At 39.0% G+C, this 27,779-nt stretch overlaps 6 protein-coding genes across 7 annotated transcripts; 1 reads left to right on the top strand and 5 right to left on the bottom strand.

The window, feature by feature from the left end:
* Positions 1 to 419: 419 nt before the first annotated feature.
* On the bottom strand, positions 420 to 2,676 carry LOC137945854 (uncharacterized). The gene is made up of 3 exons (XM_068791916.1): positions 2,309 to 2,676; positions 1,793 to 2,110; positions 420 to 1,163 (listed from the first exon to the last, which is right to left on the bottom strand). The coding sequence occupies exons 1-3, from the start codon at positions 2,516 to 2,518 to the stop codon at positions 639 to 641; spliced, it is 1,053 nt and encodes a 350-aa protein (XP_068648017.1). The 5' UTR covers positions 2,519 to 2,676; the 3' UTR covers positions 420 to 638.
* A 3,219-nt stretch (positions 2,677 to 5,895) lies between these two features.
* Positions 5,896 to 6,622, bottom strand: LOC137946831 (VQ motif-containing protein 8, chloroplastic-like). Its single transcript, XM_068793125.1, has one exon. It carries the CDS (start codon positions 6,610 to 6,612, stop codon positions 5,896 to 5,898), a length of 717 nt encoding a protein of 238 aa, XP_068649226.1. The 5' UTR covers positions 6,613 to 6,622.
* An 8,657-nt stretch (positions 6,623 to 15,279) lies between these two features.
* On the bottom strand, positions 15,280 to 19,867 carry LOC137945416 (probable CoA ligase CCL12). The gene is made up of 14 exons (XM_068791300.1): positions 19,490 to 19,867; positions 19,131 to 19,260; positions 18,775 to 19,034; positions 18,494 to 18,695; positions 18,321 to 18,361; positions 18,078 to 18,206; positions 17,174 to 17,247; positions 16,871 to 17,091; positions 16,679 to 16,773; positions 16,386 to 16,602; positions 16,172 to 16,297; positions 15,950 to 16,048; positions 15,654 to 15,866; positions 15,280 to 15,550 (listed from the first exon to the last, which is right to left on the bottom strand). The coding sequence occupies exons 1-14, from the start codon at positions 19,768 to 19,770 to the stop codon at positions 15,437 to 15,439; spliced, it is 2,202 nt and encodes a 733-aa protein (XP_068647401.1). The 5' UTR covers positions 19,771 to 19,867; the 3' UTR covers positions 15,280 to 15,436.
* A 676-nt stretch (positions 19,868 to 20,543) lies between these two features.
* On the bottom strand, positions 20,544 to 21,607 carry LOC137946963 (uncharacterized). Its single transcript, XM_068793251.1, has one exon. It carries the CDS (start codon positions 21,246 to 21,248, stop codon positions 20,790 to 20,792), a length of 459 nt encoding a protein of 152 aa, XP_068649352.1. The 5' UTR covers positions 21,249 to 21,607; the 3' UTR covers positions 20,544 to 20,789.
* A 955-nt stretch (positions 21,608 to 22,562) lies between these two features.
* LOC137945265 (constitutive photomorphogenesis protein 10-like) lies at positions 22,563 to 24,745 on the bottom strand. Of its 2 annotated transcripts, XM_068791066.1 has the most exons (5): positions 24,478 to 24,745; positions 24,262 to 24,335; positions 22,964 to 23,108; positions 22,787 to 22,880; positions 22,563 to 22,686 (listed from the first exon to the last, which is right to left on the bottom strand). In XM_068791066.1, the coding sequence occupies exons 1-5, from the start codon at positions 24,668 to 24,670 to the stop codon at positions 22,638 to 22,640; spliced, it is 555 nt and encodes a 184-aa protein (XP_068647167.1). In that variant the 5' UTR covers positions 24,671 to 24,745; the 3' UTR covers positions 22,563 to 22,637. The 2 variants fall into 2 exon arrangements, with proteins under 2 accessions (XP_068647167.1, XP_068647168.1); XM_068791067.1 differs by having other exon boundaries at positions 22,563 to 22,880.
* Positions 24,746 to 25,837: 1,092 nt separating this feature from the next.
* Positions 25,838 to 26,410, top strand: LOC137946830 (putative invertase inhibitor). Its single transcript, XM_068793124.1, has one exon. It carries the CDS (start codon positions 25,838 to 25,840, stop codon positions 26,408 to 26,410), a length of 573 nt encoding a protein of 190 aa, XP_068649225.1.
* Positions 26,411 to 27,779: the final 1,369 nt, after the last annotated feature.

The raw sequence follows: 27,779 nt of genomic DNA, 5'->3' as shown, positions 1-27,779 counted from the left end.
TCATTCCAGGTCCAGCACAGAAAAAGCAGCCATGAGGATATGACAGAGCATAAGAGGAAATAAATGCCACCACTAGCCATTAAAGTCGGGGAACCGAGCCCCCAAAAGAAATCTTAATGTGTATGAGGCCCTTTATAGAGATTCTCTACGACTCTGCTGTCAAAACACGTCCATTTGAGAAGAGATGGAAGGTGCATCATAGTGCATGTGAGAAGCTCATTCTACTTCGTCGCTTTCCTCATTGACTCGAAAGTTCCTTTTAATGGAAGTGGGGATCCTCCCATCCGCATGTGGTTCTCTTTCCACCCGAACCACCCCTGTACCACAATGGTTTTCTTATCCCTACATAAAATTTACATCTTTGGAGCTACGTAGAATTTTCTGTTTGAGATGAAAGGAGCAAATTGTACAGGGAGAGCTTGAAAAGAAAACGGGTATTAGGGATTGCATTTCTTCTATATAGTATACAGAACCGTGAAGAAACCGAAGAATCACTCTTTTTAAGTTTCTTCAAGCCAAGAAAGAAGCTATAGTATCGCAGACAGAAAGCCACGAATTTACAGTGAGGCCCTTATTCGGAAGCATTTTTTTCTTATAATTATACAGACAAAATTGAGGCGCTCTTATTCGATATTTTGTCACCGATTCGACGATGATCTGCAGAGAAGATCATCGGTAAAGGTTAGACGAACTTCTTCTGGGGGGATAAAGCAGTCGACGGAGAGGCCGGGCACGTTGAATACAACATCATCGATGGTCCACACTTCTTCCATCCGTGTCACCAGAAGGTTCACCTTCACTCCATCACCGAACCTGGTCAAGCTCACGCTGGAGTGACCCGAGTGGGCGATCATCACCCCCTCCACGTTCCTGTAGTCCTCCATTCGCGATCTGATCGTGGTCTCCCAGTACGTGGGTTGCGCTCCGGGTGATTGGATTCGGGTCAACTGGGAGTCCTCCAGGTAGACCAAGAATCCGCTTCTCTGGCTAAAGTAAGCAAACATCACATGTTTGATGGTCTCCGCTGTACTGTCGCTCCGGTCGGCGAGGACCGAGTGGTCGGCCGCTAATTTCAGGACGAAACAATCTTCCTCCTCCATCTTCTTCTCTCCGATGAACTGAGCCGGAGAGAACACGGCGGCTACTGTGATAGGGTCTAGTCCCTACAAATGTTATCATGTCATATAATTAAGAGTTGTTATTTCATTCGTAGTTTCTTATCAATATTAGCTAAGCCGAAACTATATTAAAATCTTGGTTGAAATGATGGAAAACAAAGCCATGTTTTCATCATTTGCAATTAGGATCAGTGGCAAAAAATTGCAGTCGCCATTTAACCCACGCCTGCCTTCGCTTAATTTTAGAGAAGGAATTCATTACTGAAACGCGCATCATTAGCTACGGGGAGAAAAAGATTTTAATTTATAAACCTATCCACGACACTGGTAAAATGAAAAGAAATGGGTCTACTTTAGTTTGCATGAAAATAAAGAAAAATATAAAGACCATAAAAATTAAAATCTGCTTAGGGGCTCCGATGAATGCTAGCATTGATTTTTCTGTACATATTCTCCACCGCCGTTCGCCAGTTCAGTGGAAATTAAGGAAGTAGAAGCAGGAGAAATGAATGACCAAAGGGTGCAAGGTGAATAAAACCGGGCCCTACTAAAACTTACAGTGCCAAGTAACTGGTGGATGGAGTAATTCTCCGTGCAAATTGTTTACCGGCGGAAGAATGAAGAAAGGAAAGATTAAAGCATGTGAGAAATGGATGAGGAGAGAGTAAACTTGCCTGGAGTGACCGGCGGAGAGGACGGGACCCACCTTTTGCGGCGTGGACGCCGAGCCAGGGCGTGTGTCGCCACGCGAGTTTGCCGTCGCTGCCGGCGACAACTTTCTGCCCGGCCACCACTAGCTCCACCAGCCACATATCCGGTGACATCTGCCACATCACGAAACATCCCCTCTGGGCCGTCAACGGACCGGCGTCCTCCACCATCGTCATCCTCACCTTCCCCGCCGCATAGACGCTCTTCACTCGCCCCTCCATCTTCTTACAGCCCGTTGCCGCGCAGTACTGCTGAATTATGTACTGACCCTGGGACTCCACCTAGAATGAAGAACAAGAGAACAATCAACGAACAGAACAAGAGGCAATCGAGGACTGCAGAATATTAAACAGATGTAGCAAACCGACTCCAAATGGATATTGAAAACACAGCATTGCCATTTCTAAATCAACAGAGCAAATTAAAGACAGTGCCAGATTGACGATCATCAAAACACGGGACTAGATACAAGTACTCACGTCCAAAGGTGATCTGGGAAGGGCAGAAACCGGGGAAAGCGGACAACCCATTACTGCCAAGAGGATTTTGATTCCTGATTTCTTGGGAAAGAAGAGAGGGAACTGTAGCTGGATCTTGAGCCAGTTTCGCCATGAACGGTCCTTTCTGGAAGCCTTTTTGGCATCTTCCTCGTCGATGGGTTCCTCGGAGAGAGGAGCGAGACGATCCATTTGAGTAGACTACAAGTGTTCGGATTCGGTGGTTTGGATTTAGTATCGCTCGTAAATTCTAGTTGGCTTCTCCCATCCGTGGCGTTATTTTCAACCGAGATGAAGTACGAAAGGGGGGTTGTGGTTGGGTACTAAAGGAGTAGTAGGAGGGGCTTTTAAGGGAGGCAAGAGGCAGTGGGCACAAGGTCTAAATCCTTATAATTATGATCTTCGTGGTTTCTGGTAAATCCGGAAAGTCGGCCAGCAGAAGCCATGCTCGGACTTGGGAGAAGTCGAAAAAGAAGTCGGATTAATTAGGGCCCAGTCATGCTATGGATGGGCCTCATGGGTGTACAATACAGACGTCCAAACGTTCCAATAATGATAAAAAAAATCCATTTAGATGGAGGAATAATTAGATCTGGCATGCACCAGTCTAATGATGTTGTGAGGAAAAGCAGTGCAAATTTTATCCACTAATCAATACATGAGAGCCCATGCCTGGGCTGAACTCGATGTCAGGAGATGTTGCAGTGACATATCTATGTACACCCTTTCTCTTCTCCTGTTATTGATTACTGTTGACCATCTTTAAAAGTGTAAGAGCGCGTAAACGCTGCATAGAGAGGGTGTATTTGGATTTTGATACAAAGGAAGAATCATCGAATCCAGGTGAATAGTACAAACCCTCAAACTACCCTTCTCTTTGAACTTTCCTCTTTGCTCTATTCAACATTGATATTTCTTTATTTGCCTACTGTGCATCAGATTGCTTCTTCTCCTCGCACTTTTTTTTCACTTTGTTTGTGCGTAAGATCATCCATCTAAGTCTGGCTTGCTTGTTCTGTTTTATACTTGACGTCAAAGTTGTCATAAGTTGGGCGTACTAGGTGTTTGTCAAAGTTCTTGTGATAGAATCCAAAGTTATTATGACAAAGGTACCAAGTTTTAAGTATGAGTTTCAGAAATTTGATGGCAAGAGAAACTTTAGGTTGTGGCAGACAATAATGAAAGCCCTGTTAATCCAACCAGGTCTTCAGAAGGCGTTGGATGGAAAATCCAAGTATCCAGCAACGATGGGTAACGAGGAATGGCAACATCTTGAACTTTAGACTTCAAGTACCATAAGGTTCTAGTTAGCAGATGAGATTCTTTGCAATTTTCTTGATGAGCAGTCACCCTCAGGGTTGTGGCAAAAGTTGGAGGGATTATGTGACAAGGGGTAAAAGGCTACAGTTAAAGCGGAGCCTGTATTCGCTTCGCATGGAGGAAGGATCTTCTCTCGCCGTGCATGTATTTGCATTTAAAAAGATTCTTGAAATGCTTAAGTAAAATTGGATGAAGAGGATCAAGGGCTTCTTCTTCTCAACTCACTTCCACCATCCTACAAACAATTTAGTAGTAAACTTTTAGAGGGGAAAGATTCTCTGATTGAGGAAGTTCTGGTAACTCTTTTATCGAGAGGAGGCTCAGATAAAGGGTAGGGGAAGATCAAATGGTTATCAAATAAAAGTCCTGGTCCAACTGCAAGAGTACTTTGAAAGATCGGTGCCATTCTTCTGAAAATGGTGGTCAGTTTGAGAAGGATTCTGGTAAAAGAAAAGAAGGCTGAGTTGAAATAGCTTATCAAGCAAGTATTCCATCAAACTAGCATTGTGCCTGTATTTATTTATTTCCTTGTGTGAAAGAGTTCTGTTTATATTCTCTGCCTCGGGTATTGCTTTGCACGTCTCCTTAACTACGTTCTGAATCTGAATGTTCTTAATGCATGGAGTCAAATTATTGTCTAGTTGATCTAAATGTTGATGATGGTGGGAAACTTTTGTTGAGCATTAGTTCTATTAGAAGATTAGAAGACTAGCGTTTTCAAAAAAAAAAACTGTTATTGAGCATTTGTGATAAAGACTCTTACCCTGTTTGTTGTGTATCGAGTTGGTGATGAACTTGTATATCGTGATAAAATCTGTTGGCTGTAGATGATTAGGTTGTACAATCCATTCTCTATGGCCCAGGAAGATGAGTTATTTAGAATATATACACCTGCTCCTTTATTCTGTTTATATTAGTGGATATCTTAAAAGTTGAAGCAATCTTTCCCTCCCTGGAACTCTCCTGCAATTATTCAGAGAATGCACAAAGAAATACCTCTTCAGTTTACTGCTAGATTGAGCCACAATGGGCATGACTTCTTTTGTGCTATGATTGGATTTTTACATGGACAAGACAAATCTCCAAGGACGTAATACTGAGATATGATTGTCTATCTAGATCGTGTCTCATATGGGAGCAAGACCAACTTATACTGGAGTTCGATAACTGTGAGTTCAAACATCAGCACTGGCACGTCTCTTTACCAGTCTTCAGCATCACATTTCAAATAATCTTCAGAACCGTCAATTGCTTGCGGGGTTGCCCTCTTTTCAAGCCAATCATATAAGCAATGGAAAATCCACTTTTGGACGTGATTGAGTGATGCAACGCCAGAACATTGAGAATTCCTGCGAAAATAAGCTCTCTTAGAGCATCATACTTGCTCTACAGCGTGTAGCAAAACCAATTTTTTTTGTATTTATTTTACATATATTTGGCAAACGTAAAGCTGAATGTAAGGAGTGGGATCGGTTTGACTCTGTCATTCTCATGGTTGAGAGCTTGTGTTTTGCTGGTGATACAGGAACAGCCGGACTTTAGCGCTTTTGAGTTTTAAAGCAATCTCGCCCATGGGTTGGAATTGGTACATGTCTTGGCCTTCTCAAATAAAGTAATGGCCTTATAACACTCAAATAATTTCAAAGTGTTCTTTTTTCTTTTTACATTTTCAATTTGTTCTACTGCTTTCCCAAGTTTTTGTTTAATTTAATCTTGGAGCTACTGTGATTCTTTATTTGGGGCTTCGATTCATTAACCGTTCTGCCTGAACCTGGATCAATTCGAAAGTTTTTATCTGACGTCTAGCGAATGCGATCTTCCAATAGGGTTCGTTTCCTGCCATCTGAATCACAGCCCAAACGAGCCGCTCTGACATAATTTACGCATCAGCCAATGCAAAATCTTGATTTCACGTCGCATTTGAAGTTCTTGTCCTTACAGAAACAAAATGAGAAAGGAAGACAGAAAAAGTTGTAAAACTAAAATTGATTTTATGTCAAAGAAAATTATTTCGTAGCCAACCACAAGACCGCTACTTGCTCTCTTCTGGTGGCATAAACAAACGAATTGAATCATTCTAGTTGACGATGATCGTCGTTGATCAGTGATCAAATGAACCGCCTACCACCCTAGACGAGAGAGCCTAAAGAAAATGAAAATTATTGGTCTATGAACAAGCAAAAATTACTCTTTTATGAACAAGAAAACTGATGACGAGAAAGTAAAAGCATCTAAAGCAAACCAGATGATCAGGTCATCGGGGTCTGTCGACAACCCTGGTAGGCCTTGAGATTGAGAACGTCCATGACTGAAGGAGACATGGTGTTTGCGTTTCCCATGTTATGAGAGGTGAATACTGCATCCGGGTACCTGTAGGCCGAAGGAGGCGAACAGAAGAAGTCGGAGGAGTTGGGCGTGAAGAGTGGAATATCGGAGAAATATGGGTTTTGCACGTCGAAGATGGGTGAGATAGAGGCGGCGTGCACCTGTGCTTGATCACTCATCCCACAATTCTCATCTGTTAGGACGGATGATGAAGAGGACGTGGCATCGTCGGAGTTGAATACCCTGGTGCTATTGTTTCCCTCGGACGACGACGGATGTCCCTCGGCTGAGGGGGGCCGCAGCGGAGGGTCCTCGGATCGGGAGAGACCCGTAAGCTTCTGCACTAGAGCCATGAAGTCTCGCGCCTCCGTGCGAATGATTTTGGGAGAGTGGGTGTAAATTATGACGGGACGGTGGCGCTGCTGGTGAGGGTGGTGCTGGTGGTCTTGTCGTTTTGACAGAGTGGTCACGGCAGCGGCAGCTGCTACGGTGAGAGGTGATGAAGAGGAGGAGGAGGAGGAGGAGGAAGGTGGTGACTTGTGGATGAGATGCGATTCCTTGTTGATCTTGAGAGTTGAAGAACGTTGCGCATTGGTCTCGCTCGATGGAGCATGACCGTCACGGATCTGAGAAGGGCTCATGGCTCCAGAATTTGCAGGTGATCTTCTCTTGAGAAAGAGAAGAAAGGAGAGAAAGGTCACATATGGAAAGAAAGAGAGAAGGGTTGGTGGTACGTATGACTTGTGAGCAAGAGGGATGTGGTTTAAAGATGGCTAGGGAGAGAGAAGGAAGAGAGATGATCTGGAAGCGGGAGAGCCAGCCATTGGTGACCGTTAATGTTGGTTTCATGTGCTAAGGGAATTTCGGGGTTTAACGCGGAATCCGTTCGAGGATAACACGTACGTATGAGGCTATTTCGGCCGGATTTGGCGGGCGGAGAAGAGCAGAAGAAGGAGGAGGGGGTTATCTGGCAGAGAGGCACAGCACATTCCAGTCCACAGCCGCGTTCATGGATTTACTCTAAAATTATATTTTATTAAAAAAGGAATTTTTCTATATTCTGTATAATTTTACAAATATTAACACAATAACCAATTTTAAACTTAATATAGAAGAATTTTTCTTTTAATTTGATTAATACCTTTCATTATCCATAGAAGAAATTTATGAAACAACTATTACAAAAAACAATTATGAAAATTGAATTTTAAGCATATTGTTTTATTGTTTAAAAAATTTAAATTTTGATTAACTCAAAAAAATCAGAATTATTTTGGGATAACACTCCTAGTATTGTTAACTATACTTTTTTTTTTTTGGTAGTGAATTGATTACTAATTCAAGTATGGGTTTGTTTACCTAATAATGGGTGGGGTCTATTTCTCAACTATTCATGAAATAATAGGAAAGAATAAAATTTTTAATTAAAGTTTTATTTTAGTGTTTTAAAATATTTAAAAATATTTTTGGCCGAAACACGTTTTATTTCATTTGATTCATTATAATAAAATATCAAATTCGTATATTAATTATTTGAAAAATCTTTTTCTGATGTAATTAACACATTTCATTATCTATTTAAGATATTTTCTAAATGATAGAATATATTGTAAAATATTATTTTAGTTTTCTAAAATATTATAAATACTACTTTTTATTATTATAAATAGAAGGTAATAAAACTTGTACCAAAAAATAAGATATTTAAAAACTAATATAACATTTTTAGAAAAACTTTTAAAATTTTAAAATATCTTAAATCGATAATCATTGGTGTTTTATCAGATTTGAAGATGTTCTTTTAATATTTCATATATTAAATTTATATTATATTTCAATAAATTGAAGTTAATGAAATGTGTTTCGACAAATAAGATTTTTGAAAAACTTAAATAATTTTTTTACTAATAATTTTTTTAAATTAAAAAATATCTTAGATCGATAATAAAATGCTTTAAACATATTAGAAGAATATTTTTAATTAATTAATCTACTAATTTTATATTTTATTATTTTTAAATATAAGGTAATTTTACGTGTACGGATAAATAATGTTTTTTAACACTAAAATAGTTTTTTGAATTAAAAATATTTTAAATTGATAATGAAAGGTGTTAAATATGTAAGAATATAACTTTTAAATAATTAATATAAAATTTTCATATTTTTAATATAAAAAGAAGGTAATAAAATATGTACCAACAAATAAGATTTTTAAAAACTAAATTATTTTGTAAAAAATAATTTATTAAATTAAATAATATCTTTAAGTGATAATGTAAGGTATTAATTACACTAGAATTTTTTTAAAATAATTAATAAATGAATTTCATATTTTTATATTAAATTGAAGGTCATGAAATGAAATATATAAGATTTTTAAAACCAAAAATGAAAGTTTTTAAAATATTTTATATTTTTAAAATAACTTAAATCAATAATGAAAAAGAAATAGGAGAAAAAAGTAGGGTGCTGATGTGGCATGTGATGGTGTGTTATGATGACATGACATCTTACATAGACGATGACATAGTGATTTGATGATGTGTTAGGTGACATGGCGTTAAACTTTAGAGGTGCTGAAGTGGGATGATGACGTGGCACCCCACTAGCGGTCAAAGCTAACTTGTTGTTTTGAATTATACACGTGTAGTGATCGGTCAAAGTTGAATATTTTTTATTTTTAAGTTTGGAAGTTTGTTATTTGTATTAATATTTGTAAAAAATTGGATAATACAGTAAAATTGCCAAAAATAACAAAAACAGAGAGCGAAAACAAGGATAATTATTATTTATGCAAGAAAAGAAAAACCTGGAGAAAGGAAAACCACGGGTTAGAATAAGATTAGCAAGGGACCCTTGATCTCATTAGATGATGGTGCCTTACTTGGGGTAGGACACGCAGCAAATGCACGAAAGAGCGGACGTATGATCCGCAGGATAAGTCATTTTTTGAGCTTTGACATGGACACTCGCCACCTAATGCATGCAAATATTGCCATTTTCCTTCCCAATTAACTGTGGAGCTGCCATGTCACAAATTCTTCGCAGTAACTTTTACAAATTTCTAACGCTATCAAAGTAGACAAGACTCACATACTTACATGACATCTCAAGGCAACAATCCGACTACACAATGCCGTAAGACTTAGTTTGGTGTATCGAGTCTTAATGTCAATTTGTTTGCTTCCGTCAAGCAGGAGGAGATAGCCTCTTGAGTGTACCAAAAGTTAATGATTGGTCCAAAGATGAGGTCTTCTAATTGCTCGGTCTAACCTAGCCAAACACATAGACATGAATAAGTGGCCTAGGATATCTTTGAAGTGAAAAGAGAGAGTCTTTCTAAATGACTCACTCTTATTAGTCTTTCTATATGTGAATGGATCCATTTCCCTTATGAATAAGAGCACATTATTTCAAAGGTTTGAACTTTTTTTCTCTTTAGAAAATGTTTCTCTCAATTGTCATGTCTTTGAAAATCCTCTTTAGTTCTTGACAAATGGAAGAATTGAATCTCCCTACTCTTTGCACTTTTTACCATGCAAGCTTGGGCGTTGCTTTGTCCTTCCCCTTGAGCTTTCAAAAAAAAGAAGAAAGAGGAAAAGTGGTGTTGGAAACCACACTCTCCTTTTTTCTCTTATTAACTGTAAAAGGAATTCATTGATGGATATACATAATTTCCTCCTTTCTAGGAGGTGAGCCTAATGAACCATTTATTTTTTGATATTTTAAATCTTTAATGCTATATAAAAGAAAAGTGGCATAAAACCTTATAGGTTGAGGCAAGGAAAACCAATATGTGTAGTAACTCCGGCCTTGTTTTTGAATCTAAACATAAGGCTAGGCTTGAATATGTGCATTGTCAAAGGCTTTGGTGAAGACATCTCCCAACTGATTTCCATACCAAACAAACGGAGTCACTACCTCCTTTTTCATCACAGCATCTCGAATGAAGTGGCAATCCACTTCTATATGTTTAGTCCTCTCATAGAAAACTGGGTTACTTGTAATAAAGGTCGCAACCTGATTATCACAAAACATGCCCATCGACTCATCATGGTTGAAACCCAACTCTTGTGAGACTGAGCTAACCCACATCAACTCGCTCATTGTGTGATTAATTGCCCTGTATTCATCTTCTACATTAGACGAGCTACAATATTCTACTTTTTACTTCGTCAACCAACCAAATTTTCTCCTAAGAAGACATAATATCTAAAGGTTGGTTTTCTTTCTAGTTTGGACCCAGCATAGTTTGCATAAGAGAAACCCTCTATCTTCATATGATTGTTAAGTCTAAAGAAAAGACCTTTTCCTGGTTTCAAATACCACAAAATTCTATGTGTAGTTTCTAAGTGTACTTTCCAAGGATGTTCCATAAATTGGCTCACTACACTTATTGCGAAAGAAATGTCAGGTCCAGTAACTGTTGCATAAATTAACTTTCCCACTAACCTCTGATACTATGTTCTGTCATTTAATTCATCACTCTGCTCATCATGGTCATGTCCCACTTCCATTGGGGTATCAACTGGCTTGGCTCCCAACAAACCATGCTCTAGAAACATATATGTGACATAAAGTACGTTGTCATCACAATGCCTTCTTTACTTTTTGCCACTTCAACGCCTAGAAAGTATTTCAACGGTCCCAAGTCTTTAGCTTGAAAATGTGCAAACAAATGAGACTTGGTCCTATACCAGAAATATCACTCCAATATAATATAATGTCATCTACACAAACCAACATAGGACCTCTTCATCACAAATAAGGAGTGATCACAATGACTCCTCGAAAACCCCATAGACGCCATAACCTGGCTTAATTTTTCAATCCAAGCACGTGGACTCCACTTTAGCCCATAAATTGCCTTCTTAAGTCAACATATTTTATGTGTCTCCCTTTGAGCAACATGTCTTGGAGGTTGCTCCATATGTACATTTTCTTCCTTATCACTATATAAGAAGGCATTTTTAATGTCCAGTTGACGTAAGGACCACCCTTGATTTACTGCAACAGAGAGCTAAATATGGATAAACGTCAAACGAGCAACATGTGAAAAGGTTTCAAACACATCAATACCAAAGGTTTGAGTATACCCCTTCGCAGTCAATTGAGCTTTATACCGCTAAATAGAATCATCTGTATTATACTTGATAGTATAAACCAAATGACAACCAACAACTTTGGCCCCAGATGGCAGATCACATAATTGCCAAGTGTCCCGATCTATCAAAGCATCCATTTCAACATCCATAGCTTGCTTCCAATGAGGAGACGGGAAGGCCTCCTGCACTGAAGAAAGGATAATACAAGTAGAAATGGACTAAGCAAAATTTTTATAAGAGTTAGATAAGGAACCAAAAGACATATATTGAGATAACAGATACTGTGTACCTCTACCTTTCCTGACACCCTTCCTGAGTGCAATAAAAAGATGTAGATCATTACCTCTAGGATCGTGAGACGAACTAGAGTCATAGTCCGATGAGAGAGTTGGTGGTGATAATTCTTTTCGGCGTTTATATGCTTGTAATAGTTTCTCAACAGTGACTACTTGTGACGGTCCAATGGGCTCAACATCTAGTACAGGGAGAACTGGTGTCGTTTCAGGTGAGACAATAGGGTCAAAAGGTAAAGACGCAGATGAAAATAACAGTACATCCTCAAAGAAAGTAATATTAGCAAATACAAATATTTTTCTAGTAGACGGGAAAAAATATTTGTACTAGACGGGAAAAACTATTTGTACTCCTTCTGTGTACGAGAGTACCCGAAAAATACAAACTTAATTGCTCGGGGAAACAACTTATCCTTGGATGACCCAAATACATGAGGAAAACAAACACATCCAAACCCGAGGGGGGAAATAGCAAATAATGGCACAAACAACAAAAGAGCCTGCATATGTAATTTTCCTTCTAACACAGACGAAGACATTCTATTAACGAAGAAACAGGTGCTAAGAACAATATTTCATACATATTGTTGTTAATCATATTGGTAGAACCACTTAAGTATATGTGAGATTCTACTATATTTTTCCATTGATATATCTGCCTATCAAGAGGCATATTGTGCTTGACTGGAAAGCAAGAGATCCTTGCTACTTGTCTTTTGTTAACTTGCTAAGTATTTGTACATAGTATTGTCATAAGTCTTTGTGTGGACAGGCGTTGTTGTTGCCATAAGTCCCTGTGTGGGTAGGTATTGTTGTTGTCATAAGTTCCTATGTGAGCAGGTGTTGTTGTTACCATAAGTCCATGTATGGGCAAGTGTTGTTGTTGTCATAAGTTCCTGTGTGAGCAGGTGTTGTTGTTACCATAAGTCTATGTATGGGCAAGTGTTGTTGTCGTCTTAAGTCCTTGGGTGGGTAAGCATTGTTCTAAGTTTTATACTTAGATTTTGTTCACCCAAAGTATGAAAGTTGGGGCAGGTGTTGTAATTAAACCTATGTGACTTTGATTTATGTAAATGTTGTTTGACTTTATATAGTGGTTCTTTTAACTTCAAGGCAAGAGAGATTTAGGGGAACGGAGTAGCAATCTGAAATAGTGATTATAAACCACTATAAATCTTGTTGTTGTTAATGTGGTAGTGTTAGATTGTTTTAAAGCTCATAGTTTTGTGTAAACACGTTCACCCCCTCCTTTATACAATCTACTTTACAAAAATGATTTTTATTTTACTTCAAATTACTTTAAATTAGGAAGGCAACATAGGACAAGTGGGGCGAATTGTTTGGGAAATCGACCCAACTTGTTGCTATCTTAACTCCTTTACATCCCTAAGGGTTGATTATAGAATATTTATGTCTTAATTAATTCAAATAATATGCTTATAGTATCATTAAACTATTTCTCCTTTTTGCTAATACACTTTATTTTTATTATTTCTCCCGTACTACATCGCAAGGGCTCTGACTCATGTTTTGCAGTACTAAAAAATGAAACCGGTGCTACATATTTATAGGTAGCAAAAGTGCTTGCAAATTTTATGCATACAAAAATTGAGACTTTTCTTAAAACAAGTGTCCTAATTCTAACTCCAGTATGCCATAGGAACATCACAATGCAATGCAATATAAGAAAGTTCTCTTCTTCTTCCACTTGTAGCATGACTCCTGAGCATGATTCCACCTACTGGAGAATGCTTAACTTACGTTTTCTAATAATGAAAAACTAAATTTTAAGAAAATGAGAAAAGTTCACTTGTTGTAATTCACAAAAAGAAATAATACGAAGATCTCAAACTTTTTTTTTTTAAGTAACGAAAGCAACGTATCAAATGTAACATTAACAGCTGCTCAAATCAAAGTGTATAATTTTATATCAATATAGATGTAAAATTAGGTAGGATCTGAGTCAAAGACCCTGCATGCCCAACCAGAAATCACTATTCATGTCAAAGTGGAACCGCTACCCGGACTGCGCACTGAGGACACTCGTCCGTTGGACAAAAATATAACGGTTGGTGCTGATGCCACTCCATTGATACATGAGGCCCGACACAACCGAGTTCCAGAATGTCTATTTGTTACTTTTTGTTTGGATAGTGTTGCACTCGGCAATGCGTTTACGTAACCATCCTAATGGCCGCCCCCAAGTTGTAGAGGGACTTTGAAAGTCCTTTTATGTCTGAAAGAGATCGCCTACATTACCACTTACGTGTATTGCTCGCCTCGTGGGGCCGACTGTGGGAACAAGAATCAAGTTGGATGTTTCTTCTTTTTTACTTGGTTACGCGTGTCTCTGGCGGCTTCCAGAAACTGCAGAAACCTAGAGTCAATTAGGTGTCACTAAACCTGTACCTTTTCCTTCTGGTCTTCACCAGGCTGATCCACTGACCCTTCATTGATATTCGCCACGAAAGATATTGCTTGCAGAGCTTGTTAGTGCAGTTTTGTCTCGTTAATGATGGTAGTCCATGTCTCCATGCCTCCACGTAACAAAATCGAACGAGTACAACAAGACAAAAAACATGACAAGGGCACGATATTCAATCATTTTGAGTAATTAAATTGAACATCTAGAAATTGCTCGCGAAAGGGCAAATCAGATCGTAGAAACTACAACAAGGGCTCCTTTTTCTTTAATTTCTGCCTTGTCACAGCATTTGTCGTCTCTGAAGAATTGAAGCTACCTAGCAAACACGAGAAAGAGTTTCGTATGGCAACTGTTGACCTCTGTTTAGATATAGTAAAACTGTCCTCAGTACAAAAACTAATGGCTACAATCCGCAGCCGTCCTTCCAGAAGACCAGCACGCCTCACATCATCTGAGGGGGACGGGGAGATGAACATCTATGATAAAAAGGATATTTGTCAAAACCTCTGGCTGACTGCCTTATTCCTCTGAAAGTTAGAAGATTTCTCTTCGATTTTTGCTTCTTTTTCACTCTGCATAAATCATCGACGGAACCCGTGATCCGGAACTGATTGTTGTCATTCGAGGGAGGGGATAAATATACAAGGGAGATGCACGGGACAACGCGGGAGGCGAGCTTCGGGAAGAGATGCCTCACCATGGCGAAGAGGCACAGGACGAGGTTTTATATTCTAAGACGTTGCATCATCATGCTACTCTGCTGGCAATCTCATGCTGTTCGAGACTGATTGGTTTTTCTTTTTTGGGAATTGAGACGATCATGGAAGCTCTGCAGTTACGACTTTCGCCCGTCTCTCTCCCTCCCTTTTTTTTTTTTTTTTTTTTGTAAATTACGAGAGTTTCTGAGAATATGGGTTGTCACCGTTTTCTTTCATCGGTCTTAATTCTAAATCGTCTTAGAAGGAATTTTATTGCTCCAGTGGACGTAGGCTTAAGCATCGATTTCGGAGCTCCACTGGACCCGCTGCAATTCTCTTCTTCGAAACTGGTGGATTTCTTCCTGGTTGCGTACAGAGTTCGGCTCCTATACGAACTTCACAACATTTAGCATAGATTCTGCTATTGAAGTTAATCACGGAGGAGCTGAACCAGGCGAAGTGACCGACATAGATTGGACACAAAACTACCAGGATCCAAATTCCAAATCTTTCCACTTCGGACTACCGAAGATTAGAATCCAAACGGCTAACGGCTAATCATCAGACAGAAAAATGGATGAAGCGGATTTGTCCAAGGGCACTAACAGATGATGAATCACATAAGCACATGTTTTTGTCACTTTTTCCACTACTTGTAATCAGAATATTCTTACAGAAATTCCACTGGGTGACACCCGCTAATTCAATTATAATTTTGATGTTTCTGAGTGATTAACTGTAGCTTCTAAAGATTATTTTAAATGGCATATGACTTGAATCTTAATTTTTCCGATCCATGCTCAAACAAATAGTGGGAAGTGCGAGGTAATACAGAGGCAAACAAAAACAATTAAAGAGTCCTCCTAGGAGGTAAGTTCAAATTCTCAATAGACATCCAAGAAATTACCCCACCGAATCCATTGTAAACTAATCATACAGAACTACAGCCTACTCTGGACACAGAGTTCTTGCTTTATCTGATCCCTGAGAAACCTTCGCAATAACTTGTTGGATGCCGTTCTGGGCAATTCTGCTACAACTTTTACAAAGCTCACCTGTTTTCAAGAGTAAATTCATCTCAAACTTGAAAATGCCAATCCATAGAAAATAGAGAAGTTCACTGATTCAGGATAAGAATCTAAAGGCGCTGAACAATACCTTAAACAAAGGATTAAGGTTAATCTTAATAGCTTTTGAAAATTTTCTTCTCAATTGTTCAGCTTCTCTTTCACAGTTTGATCTTTGCTTTAGGACAACAAATATATACAGTTGTTCAGGTCCATCAGTTCCTGGTTTAATGGCAATTGCAGCAGTCTCCATCACATTTTCATCAACCGTGTCGCATATGCGTTCGATCTCAATTGAGCTTGTCTGCAAAGATAGAGTTTATCCTGAATTAAGCATGGTAATTTACTTGGCTTCTTTCTACAGTGTTCAGTAATGATATAGAATACCTTGATACCACCAAGATTCATGGTGTCATCTGCTCGACCATGCACTAAAAAGTAGCCCCCAGTCGTCCTCTGAATCAAGTCTCCATGTCTTCGAAGTTGCTGGAAGCATTTGTTCATCAGAGAAGAAATTTAACACAAGACTTCAACTGTATTAAGCGGCTTCCGTGAACAAATCTGAACTGTAATAAAGTAAAAAACCAATGAAGTAAATAAAAAGAATACCATTCCTCTGTATTTTGGCATTCCCTTGAAGTAAACCTTGTGATGATCAGCATTTAGTAGTCTATCAGTGGCACCCATAAACAGAGGATATAAACCCGCTTCTCCAACACAAGGTACATCATCTGGCTGTGAATTCGCCCAAACTTTTATAAATGAAATTCCCAAATGAAATATTTCCTATAAACATTTTCTTAGAGTAACAAGACATTCTTACATATGGTATTCCACTTTCATCAAGAACAACAAATCCTGTTGCCATTGAGGGAGTGCTAAATGCTCCAAAAGCTTGTGGTTGTAACAAGCTTCCCTGAATATAGGTAGCTGCAAGCTCAGTTCCACCACAACATTCAATAATGGGCTTGTAGTAAGACCGTGAAGAAAGCCATAGGTCATCGTCAATATTGGAGGCTTCACCACCTGAACCAAATGCTCTGCTGGGAAACCTTTAGAATACTCAATTTCATTTTGCGGAGAAAACATTTGCAGAAGAAAATTTCCTCAAATTACTTTATCTTTGTCCAATCAATCCCTTCTGTACTGTGATTGCCTTTCCAAGCTTTCACTAGGCTTGGTATAGTACCTAATATCGTCACGCCCGCATCCTAACCATCACGTGAATGAATACATCAATAAGGTTGAAAACAGAACCAAAATCTTCATCAAATTTTTTGAAAGACTAGGAGAAAAATTTTCTGTCACCTGAACAAACTTGCAAAAGTCACGACCAAGAGGCGACCCATGATAGAGAGCTAAAGTGGCACCTCCAAGGAAACAGGAATAGAGTAGAATAGGTCCAACCACCCAACCCAAATTTGTAGGCCAGCAGAAAATATCTCCAGGTTGGACATCAATGTGAGCCCACAAATCAGCTGCCGACCGAATTGGAGAAAGTTGTGTCCATGGAATTGCTTTTGGTTCTCCTAAAACATCAATAAACAGATGAGTATTAGTTGTTGATGTTTCCTGCCTAAGAGGCAGTAACTAAAAAGTTTAAATTACTACCTGTAGTTCCTGATGAAAAAAGTATATTAGTCACAGACTCTATCGGCATATAAACTGGAGAATAATAGTATGGCCTGACCAAGGAAAAGGATTGATCTTATGTTAGACTGTCAATATTTAAGTTATTAGTCTGAGGGACAGTTTTCTTGCAATTTTTACTGAGAGTATAATTTTTTTCCAGAATGGTGAGAAAGAAGAATATATATAGAAGAGGCTCCAGGGAAAGTATATATTTAGAGAAACATTAGCTAATAAAGGAAAATAATGAGTCAGGTAAAAGAGCACTTCCTGAGGAAAATGGTGGCTGGCAGTTCCCCCTTCTTGCCACCTCTTAGAATGTGAACCCGACATATAGATGAGGTTCATATGACCTCGACCTTGTTAAAAAAATGCCAAAATGTCCTTCAGGATGCTTCTATCCTATGCCCTGCTAATGACAAAACCCTGAGAAACCTCTCTGAACCCCTCATGGTTCTGAGGGTACAATTATAATTTCTCATAAGTCATTAAGGATTTCAAATAAGGAGGGTTAAAAGATGAGAAAATTCTGTTTAACATTTGCTGCAGATTTATCTACCTCTGTCTCCATTGTCTTCCTCTCATCTTTCCTTATTCATATGCTTTCTGGTACTTGATTCACCGTACTCTTTATTCATTTCTTTAATCTTCATATCTTTTACATGTACATATGAAAAGGGGATAATTATTGGGTACAAATTTCAGCTGGGACGGAATCAGTCTGCAACAGATATGGCACCCTAAAAAATTATCCAAATAGCAGTGGTAATGATAATCAGTTGCAAGTTAAAAATAAAATAAAAATGATATCCAGTCCACCATATTGTGCTGACCCAACTATGAGAACAAGTATCTAGACAACTTATGACCATATCACCAGGGGTACCTGGGAAGATGACTGATTTGCGATAGAAAATCCGTCCAGGACAAATCATATTCTCTCAATGGAACACCCAATTCATATCCAACAGCAGGAATAACTATGGCTCGACAAGAACCAGCTTCCACAACACGGCTAAAATAAAAAAACAAAACCAAAAAAATTCAGTCAGATATTATAGTATAGAAGCCTAATTAAGTGAAGGAGTAACTGAAAGTAGAAGAAACCTTGTTGAATGACAATGTTTACCTGTACAGTTGAAGTCTTCTTCCTCCTCTAAGTACAAAATTCTGCGAAGTTCAAAATGAGGAACAACCAGATCTTTGTTGTGTAAAATTTTCAAAAGTTACAAGAATTCAACAGAAGAAAATTCAAACTCAAAAATATCTCATGAGGCAACTACTTCGGCTACATCGACCCACCTGAGTGAAGATTCCCTTGGCACTGGACACATTCAACCGAGTAGCAACTTCTGATACAACAAAACTATCAGCAATTGATACAACAACACATCCTGTAAGAACAATTGCCAGATAGATAATAACTGCAGTTACTGTCATAGGCATGTATATTGCTATTGCGTCACCCTTGGCAAATGTAAGCTCGAGTGCATTAGCCACCTTCCTGTCAGCCCATAGTTAAAATTTCCACAAATTAGAAGGAAGAATTTCAACTAACTAATTTCCACATTATATTAACGCACATCACTTGTTCCCGCAGATCCTTCAACTGCAACTTATTAACAGAAGAATAATCTTGACCTTCATCCCTCCATATGACAGCCACAGTATCGTCCTCTTTAGTGGGGTATTTCGTAGATAGCAGACAACATTCAGCAATGTTAAGAGATGAACCGGAAAACCAAGTTCCACAAGGTTTTGATGTGTCTGTGGTATCCAAAATGCACTTTGGCCCTTCACGGAAAACAATGGATAGTTCCATCAGGACGAGTGGCCAGTAGACCTAGAAAGTATCGACAACTAGTTTAATATCGAAAATGGACCCTCAGAAGACAGAGAACTAGGGTACATTAGTAATGGCCATGATGTAAGCACAGACCTCTGGGTGATCCACAGTAAACTTGTGAAAGAGATTAAAGCTCGTGATAGGGTCTTGATAAGCTGATCCTAAGAGCTTCGGACAGTGGGTCTCCATCAATCGCCCAAGATTTGTGCATTTGGCATGTGTCCTGTTAAAGTAAACACTCTTACAACCTCCATGAGAGAGATCATTTTATATCCTCAGAAATTCTCTAGGAACAACTCAAGACAGTGCTTTTGGCTTATTAAACATTCATCTGGAAACTCATTTACAAGTTGGGAACAATTTAGAAGCCCGTAAAATGACAATAACGGCTAAAAGGACACCGGAGTAAGGAACTGGTGAAGTTGCAATTGTTTAGAGGATGGTATACTTACGGAGAAGGAAACCAGTAAGGCGGAGGGGGGCCTTGCCAGCGGGCGTAGACAGTGTAATAGAGGAGTTGATGGAGAGCGTGAGGGTGGTTTGGTCGGAGCAGCCGAGCAAATGACAGGAGGCGCCAAACCCCGTCAGCTGCCAAGTGGTCGCCGCGGCTTCCATTCATTACGACAGCTTTGAGGGCCTCATGGAAGGATCTCGCCTCTTCAGGGGGCAGCCCTGCCCTGACAAGATCTTCTACGCCGATCCCCTCGATACCGCCTGGCTTCACCTCCATCATTCTGCACTAAAGGGTTTTCCGTATTTCCTCCGCTCGTCTTTGACGGTGACAGAGAATGTCAGCCGCAGGTCCCCCAGCCACCCAAGAAACGTCTTTTGAGTAGGGGAAAACGCGGAGAGGGATGTCAATTCCCATATTTGCATAATAGATATATGGTTTTATAGTCCACGTGATTTATAGGTAGAGCAATATATCCTACTGATCCAAACCGAAAAAAGCTAACATGACCCAAATATTTTGAATCCACAATCCATGAGCTTGAACCACTTATCACACATCAAAGTCAACTCAAAATCTAACCACACTAAAAACAGCAAGGTAAAATTTAAATTGCTCACATTGAACCCCTCCCCTCCCTTTTGTTGTGGTCACCCTCTTTTTAATGTTTTTGCAGCCAACCCTTCCCTACTAGTTCATTATCGGTGGTGTCTCGCTGTCATTGCCGACTCTTGACGCAAAATTTCATGTCAGTCTAGCTAAAAAACAAAAAAAGAAAAGGTGCAGAAGAAGATACTAAGCCACCCATTTGAAGAATTTGGATGAGACCCCTTGCATATTAAGTATATAAACTTAACTTTGGTATTTCATCACCAAATCTCAGATCAAATACTGACCCATTTCATAATTAGCAAAATCGGTGCAAGTGAATCCCGGTCTCAGGTAAATTAAGATTCGAGTTCATTAGCTGCTTTAGCAGTTGTCTCCATATATTCAGGAAAAAAAAACAGGTCGGTCTATGGACTGTATATTCTATAATCTAATGGATTTGAGAGTAAGACAAATATAACGTATATAATGTAAGATAATAATATCAACAATGTCTCAAAAGCAAAATACACACCACCTCTCCTATCCACGGCTGATGCAGTAAAAACCACTAGCCAATCTCTGGGTTTCGTTGAGACGATTCGTGTGAAGAGTAAACAAACAAAATTGGCTGACGTGCATCACCACCTCCCCAAACGGCAAACGAGGCAAACCATTCCTCCGGCAGCAGTAGCTCAAAATATGTAACTGCTTCACTTACTGGATAGCCCCTTTTTGCGGGGTCCCAGACGCGGTTCCCGCTTGACCTTCATCAAATGATTGAGAACCTTCACGCATCGACTCACCATGCCCGTAAATTTACTTCCTTCGGTACATTCGCCTTGCCGTGGCACTAACGCGAGATTTTTCTCTTCTTCCATGAAGCGTTGCCCAAGCGAATTGACGTGGTTTCTGCTCTCCGACTCAACTATCTTATCTCCTTCATCGCCATTCATCAGTTCCTTCAAGCTTCTTCGATCACACAGCATATCCTCAACCACTTTGGGTTGAATTTTGGGATCAACCGTCGCCTCCCCTTCCACAGCTTTTGGGATCAGAATATCCACGAAGTAGCCGTGCTGATCTGGATTAGCCGCCGGAGAGGATTTCCGCGTCCTCCGCGACATACTGAGATCATAATGACGCCTGTTCTGATTGCACTCGCTTCCCATAACTGACGTTTATCAAGCTCAATGTGCTCTGAGCAGCTCAGGAATCTAGGCCAACGTAAGTAATTGGATTTTTTATTAGAGAAAATACGGGGAGAAGGTCTTTGCTTCTTGTTTAATTAAGGCTGAAATGGATCATTAAAAAGGTGGAAGGTCAGCTTGTTAGGTTTAAAACGAATGACAGATATCATCCCCTTGCGGAAAAATGAGCATGAGTTCGTACCAAACTCAAGAGTCTTAAACTCCACAAGATCCTGCAAAAACGGTGAAACTGAGAAGCACCTTATTCTCACCATAAAGCTGGGCTTGTCTGAGATATCAATTACTAGTCTTCTTAGAGCATGCTTAAGAGAATAACTACAAGGGACCAATCATTCTGAGCAGATAACACTAGTATCAAGTTCACATATAGGTATTTCTTGTAAACAATTTTATAAACTATCCTATCCTTTTTAGAGCATTGGTCAGTCCACATATAGGAATTTCTTGCGGCTAAACTATGTAAGTGGAGATTTTTTTTCTTTACAAGTTAGTAAGTCATTGATAGAGATAGAATCCAATCTTTACCCTATACGCCTTGGTTGGTAGATTTCTCCTTGCTCCCAAACTTCTGAAACCTCAGTTTGATAATGACAAAAAACCACCATCCTTCTCTACTCTCTGATTGCACGAGAAACCACCAAAACAATGCCCAGAAGCCAATCAAAGGCCTAATTTAGGACATTTAACCTCTCCACAAACACAACCAATCCATGGAAAGTTCTAACTTGACATAAAAGTTACAGCATGACTCCGTTTCATTTGAACCAAGTGCCCCAAGAACCAAGGTAAGTACACACAATATTGCCAAATGGAGACACTGTTTGTCTTATAAAGTGACAGCATTGCAAGATTATCATTTAGGTTGGCAAGAGCAGGAAAGATTTAACGAGAACAATAGATATACATTAATTTCATCTTGTCAAGCATGGATATCATTGAGAACAGAGAAAGGCAAGAAGGAAGAGCAAGAATGCATTTGGCCTTGTAAGTTTTAGAGAACAAACTAAGAATATTTCTAAGGATACGGCTTCCTGCTATGGTGGTAACACTTTTAAGATGTTAAGAGATCATGTAGGCACAATTGGGTACCACCCAGAGGAAAAACAAAAGTATCTTTCACAATGATCAAAGAAAATTATATTATTAGATGTATTATGATTGCATACAGATCACCTAATCATCCAGATAACAGTCCACATCGGTCCCAACCAAAGAGACAGTCCTAGACAACAGATCAAGCGGGATGCTCAAGGCGTATCTAAGCTCACAAAGGCAAACATGAAAAGAAATATTTTATGGACTCAAACAACTCATGTACAAGACGTTATATTAATCCTCAAGCATGCATTCTTAAACTCGATTACATAAAGAAACAGGGGAAATAACACAAGTCTGCGGCCTGCCCAACAAAGAAAGAAAAGAAAACCTTTAGCTTCTTCACTAGTTCTAGTGTTTCTCATACAGAGAACCTTTGTTTTTTATACGCCATAATTTATTACCTAGCAAATCGCATTGTCCATTCTGCAGCAATGTCATCATGCTTAGCTCTATCAGTTAAGTACAAATGTTCAATGACTGGGACAAGTGAATTATCTGTACAAAAAACAAATACCAATTTTAGCAATTTCACTTCTTGGATATACATCCAGGACGCTTCAGGGATGGCAGAAACTTACATGGATTAGGATTCGTGAAAATTGATCTGATGGCTAATAGAACTTTTGAAATTGTTAAAGCAGGACTCCAGTTCTCCAAAATGTCCAAGTTAATGTTGCCAGCAGAATCGACATTGCAATGATAGATTCGAGTTTTAAACAACACCTGTGGTACCAGAAGGTTTGAAAAAAGGAACAAAAGATACATAAAAGGTCATATGTTATTGAGCACTGTAGAACAAGTGAAGTAGAGTGCAAAAAAGACAAATTAAGAAAAGAAGAAGCAAATAACAGAGAATATAACTCCAATTAGATTTTGACACATGACCCGAGTTACAAATTTTACCTTTTCAGTATAAGTCAAATTTTTTTATGTCCTAGAAGGATGAGATGAAGCAGAAAATGCATTGTAAGACATGCTAATCAACGAGCGTAACAGTATGACCATCTAACTGAATGTGCAGTGAGGAATTGAACATGTAAGAAGGAAGATAACACAGGGATTGTGACTTCTAGAGTGTTTTTTTATGCAATATATTTTATAGGTTTCATCCCTTAAAGCGAATTTATAGCACAAAGACTAACCAAAATATTACTAAATTGTTGCATAAACAAAAGTCACCATACACTGACTTTATAACAATACCATAACATTTGAAGGCATCAATTTTCTTGCTTGCTATATGCTAGGCCAGCCCCTCAATTAATGACCCTTGATTTTTTATTTTGTTTGTGGGTGCGTGTCTGAAAGAATGCGATTTCATTGAGGCCAAAGGGCCAGAGAATACAGCAATCAAGGGAGGCTAAGGGGGGGGCCTAGTCATAACAACGAGAAATTGAAGACAAACCCATCCTTAGCCAATCTATCAACTCCTGTATGGTGGAGTAAATCTATGAAAATTCCAGCGGTAAGCTACAAGGGCTTTGGAGTCCTCAGTAGCCGATTGTGACAACATCTAGCTTCTAACAGGTAGTCTGGATTTTACTCGAATAGACAATAACTCGAGTAGCGTAACAGGATTTCTGTACAAGGTACCCAGTTTTTTTTTTTTTTTTATTAAGTTTCATTTGGATAGTTCCCGGCTAGTTGTTTAGAGCCCAAAATGCAAAAAAACTGGAGAGATGAGAGTATTACAAAGAACAGGGCTTTCAAAATCTTTAACGCTCTAAGGCCACACAGCCTTTCAAACACTTATTTCCTATGGACCAAGTTCATCATGCATACCTGACCCATTTCAAATTAGAAACTTCAGTAAAATTGAGGCTGTTATTTTCAGGGGCGTCTCTAGTATTTACAACGGGAAGAGAGGTGAAGATACCTTGGGAGGCCTAAAGGGGTAATCACTTGGAAACGTGATGTCAAGAAAGAACACACCACCTTCATAAGGCGTACCTAGCACAGACAAACAAACACACAACATAAACAAAGTAACAAAGAAGAAAATGAAGTAATGACACAGTACAGCTCCTCACTATTAAGAAAGTAACGCACTTTTGCTGCTGAAAAGTGAAAGAGAGAGAGAGAGAGAGAGAACCTGGAGGTCCAATGATAGTAGAGATCCATTGGTAGACATTGTCGCCTTTAGGCCCGGCGGAACAGTCCGCGGGAGGGGAGCTGTTGAATTCTATCATCTCCTTCTGAATCCGCTTTCCCGAAGCAGACACCGAAGTCGTGGACGACCACGAACGGACGCTTCCACCCGAGTTCGAGCAGTTTACAGTCGACATCGCTCGTATCTCCGCTTCCGGCGATGCGTACTCCGGCGCCCAGCACTTCTTGTGCAGGCTGCACTCTTGCCCCTGCCAGACAGCCCGAAGTGTGTGTGTGTGTGTGTGTAATTTTTTTTTCCAGTATTTATATGAGAACGGAAAAGAGGCACTAAAGGCGCATTACCAGAAAAAAAAAACATGCAAATAACCGAGAGCGCCAAACAGTCATGAACACGTAATAGATTAACAGCCATAGAACATAAAATAATGGGAAAACAAGCTCAAGGTTTGATCTTGACTATTTGGAGGAAAACCCTGATTTTTAACCTAAGGAGGAATTTTTTTTTAGTTCTTGATTATCACATCTAGACTTGAAGCCAATAACAAATACTAGAAGCCCAATATGCTTAGGGAGATATGGGTTCTATTGAGATAGGAACGAGGACGAAGAATGTAACTCGTAAAACCCATCAAGGAATAAGAATGAGTTTTCAAGAAATCAAAGCGTGAGCTTACTCAGAACACAATATCATTGAGCAAAAGGTCTAAGTAATATCTGTTTTTTTTTGTTCACATGGGTTTTTGACAACTGTGGATGTGAACCAGTGGATCCATCGTGGTGGCATGGGTTGAACCTCACATTCATCATCCATGGTAAACGTATTTTCACTAGCGCAATTGTATCTATAAATTGTGTTATATCGGAGCCCAACCTTTTAGATTCATCTCGAACATGGTCTAACCCAAATTGCTCAGCTGACACTTAATATGTGAAGAAAAAGCCAAACGGCCACGGTTTTGTCTAAATGTGAAGAAAAATTTGTTGCACCTCCTATAAACATTAAGACCAAACCGAATTCCCTAGTCCGCACTCTCCAATTGATAGCAACTACTTTCAGTTTTCTTTTTCTCTTTTCAGTTAAAATTTAGGTTTGCTACTTCCCTAATGGTGCTATTTTAAGAAAGTAATGTTGGGTTTGTAAGAGTTTTTCCAGGGTTTAATACCCGCAAAGACAGGTTCCTACAACAAACTTAATCGAACGCAAATCTGGGAAACCAACTCCTATATTTCAAAACTGAATTTTGTGAGGAAGTATATAAATAAAGAGTGAACAAAGGTAAGTTCAGCCAAGGGAAGAAAAAGAAGAAAAAAAAAACAAAAACAGGAAGAAACTGTATAGGAAAATGGTGAAATCTTTTGCTTCTGTGTTGTCACTCATCTACTTCGTCCTATGCAGCATCAACTTCTCTACAACGGAGGCCCACGGCCTTTCCTACATAGAGAAGGTCTGCAAAAGAGCTTCTAAATACAATAACCTCATCAACTACGACTTTTGCCTCAACACTCTCCAAGCCATCCCAGAAAGCTATAAGGTTGAGATTCCGGGGTTGTTGGAGATCACCACCCATCTGGCCCTGCAAAATCTAACCGACACCGGCAACGTAATCAGAAAGTTGAATGGCATAACATGTGATGACTTACTCAAGGGGCAATTGTTGGTTTGTGAAACCCAGTACAACATGGCTGCCATTTCACTTGGATTCTTCGCTAAAGAATGTGAAATCAAGACATATATAGGCGCAGAAAAGTTGGCAAGTATCATTGAATGCAGTTTGAAGTGTGAGGAGGCTTTACAAGGAGCAACGGCCGCTGGAGTGGACGCTAGTGGACTTCTGACAAATGAAAACAACAATGTCAAGCAACTGGTGTCCATAATGAAGGCTTTAGCCCACTTTGTCACCAAGAACAAGCACTGATAGCCCTTCCACTTCTTTTTCTTCCTTGTGGCAATTATTATTGTACTAAAAATAAAATTTACAACTCATTTGGGTGGTGTTCTCTTTCTGTCTTCTTTAAAATGTTAACAGGTTGTGTTCACTGTGAATATATACCAAGGAAACTTGGGCCAACAGGACAATAGTAGAACGATGTAGATGAGAAACCAAGCTTCTCATGTTGAACAACTACAACGCTCCAAAAAGGCATACATGTTTCACAGTCTAATAGATACTAAACTCCAAAACTTAAGCAACTAAACTTTTCTAAAACAAAAACACAAAAAAAACTGATCTTGTAGCAAGACTCCATCTCCCAATCACCCAAAATCTCTAGGAAACCCATAATTAGGTAATTGCTTGGTTTTATTAGATTTCTAATAGATTTCCTTAACCTAAGCTTACCATAAAATAAATTTTTCCTAAGCTAAGAAATTTATATAGTTCATAGTTTCTAATACCCTCCCTTTAGCTAATTCTCCTATTTAGATTGAGACGTCAATTTCCTAATTATACTGACATATAATTCATCTAGCTTTTCTAAAGTTTTGGTAAGTTTGGTTAGTTTATAACTCTACTAACCTCTCTTAAACTAAGCTTGTCATACAAAATTTTATAGCTTACTAGAAGTTAACCCTTTTTAACATGTTAATTGGATATTTCTCCTTTTTGGCTCAAACATCGGGACTTGTATTGGTCCTACAACTTGAACTTGTAGCACTGGACATAGGATTTGTCCTTCTTCTTTTTGTGTGCCTACTAGGCTATTGGACTATCCACCCCTTCTTTTGTGAGGTTGATGACTGGCTCTGTTACTTTGCAATGTCAATTGACTGTAAAACTTCAGCTCCATTGTCAACAGTCTTCTTCAACAGTTTCTGCTCATGTACTTGCAAAGTAGTCATCAACTTGTAAATTAAGAGATGAGATAGATCATTTGACTCTGAGATGGGTTTTTTTTTAATTATATTTTGGTCTAAATTATCTCTCTATTGGCCTTCAATTGTTGACATTGGCAAAGAGGCGATTGAAGTAAAAAATGAATTATATCTCCTCTTGCTACAAGAGTTCAAACTACCTACAACATGCTTGATGAAGTAGAGAATCTTGTTATCCTTCTTTGGATTCTCCCATAAAATCTTTTGCTAATCTTCCACGTCTTGAAAAAAAACATTTTTTTGTTGCAAAAGACACAATGAAGAAAGCCTTGTAATCGTTCCAAGGAAGAAACCAGAAGTCTAGATGAAAAACTTTGTCAAACTAAGTTTGAAACAAGCAATCTGGATGTCTCAGCTAAAGGTCAAGTCAAGTCAAACCATTGAAAAATCTTGCAGCAGAGGAGGTACTCGAC

The sequence above is a fragment of the Aristolochia californica genome, unplaced genomic scaffold (assembly GCF_029961685.1).
Source record: "Aristolochia californica isolate CCGP_79_NKW_82.1479 unplaced genomic scaffold, dmAriCali1.0.hap1 SCAF_12, whole genome shotgun sequence".
Lineage (NCBI taxonomy): Eukaryota > Viridiplantae > Streptophyta > Magnoliopsida > Piperales > Aristolochiaceae > Aristolochia > Aristolochia californica.
Note: the sequence above shows the minus strand (reverse complement) of the source record. Positions and strands in the feature narration are given on the sequence as shown.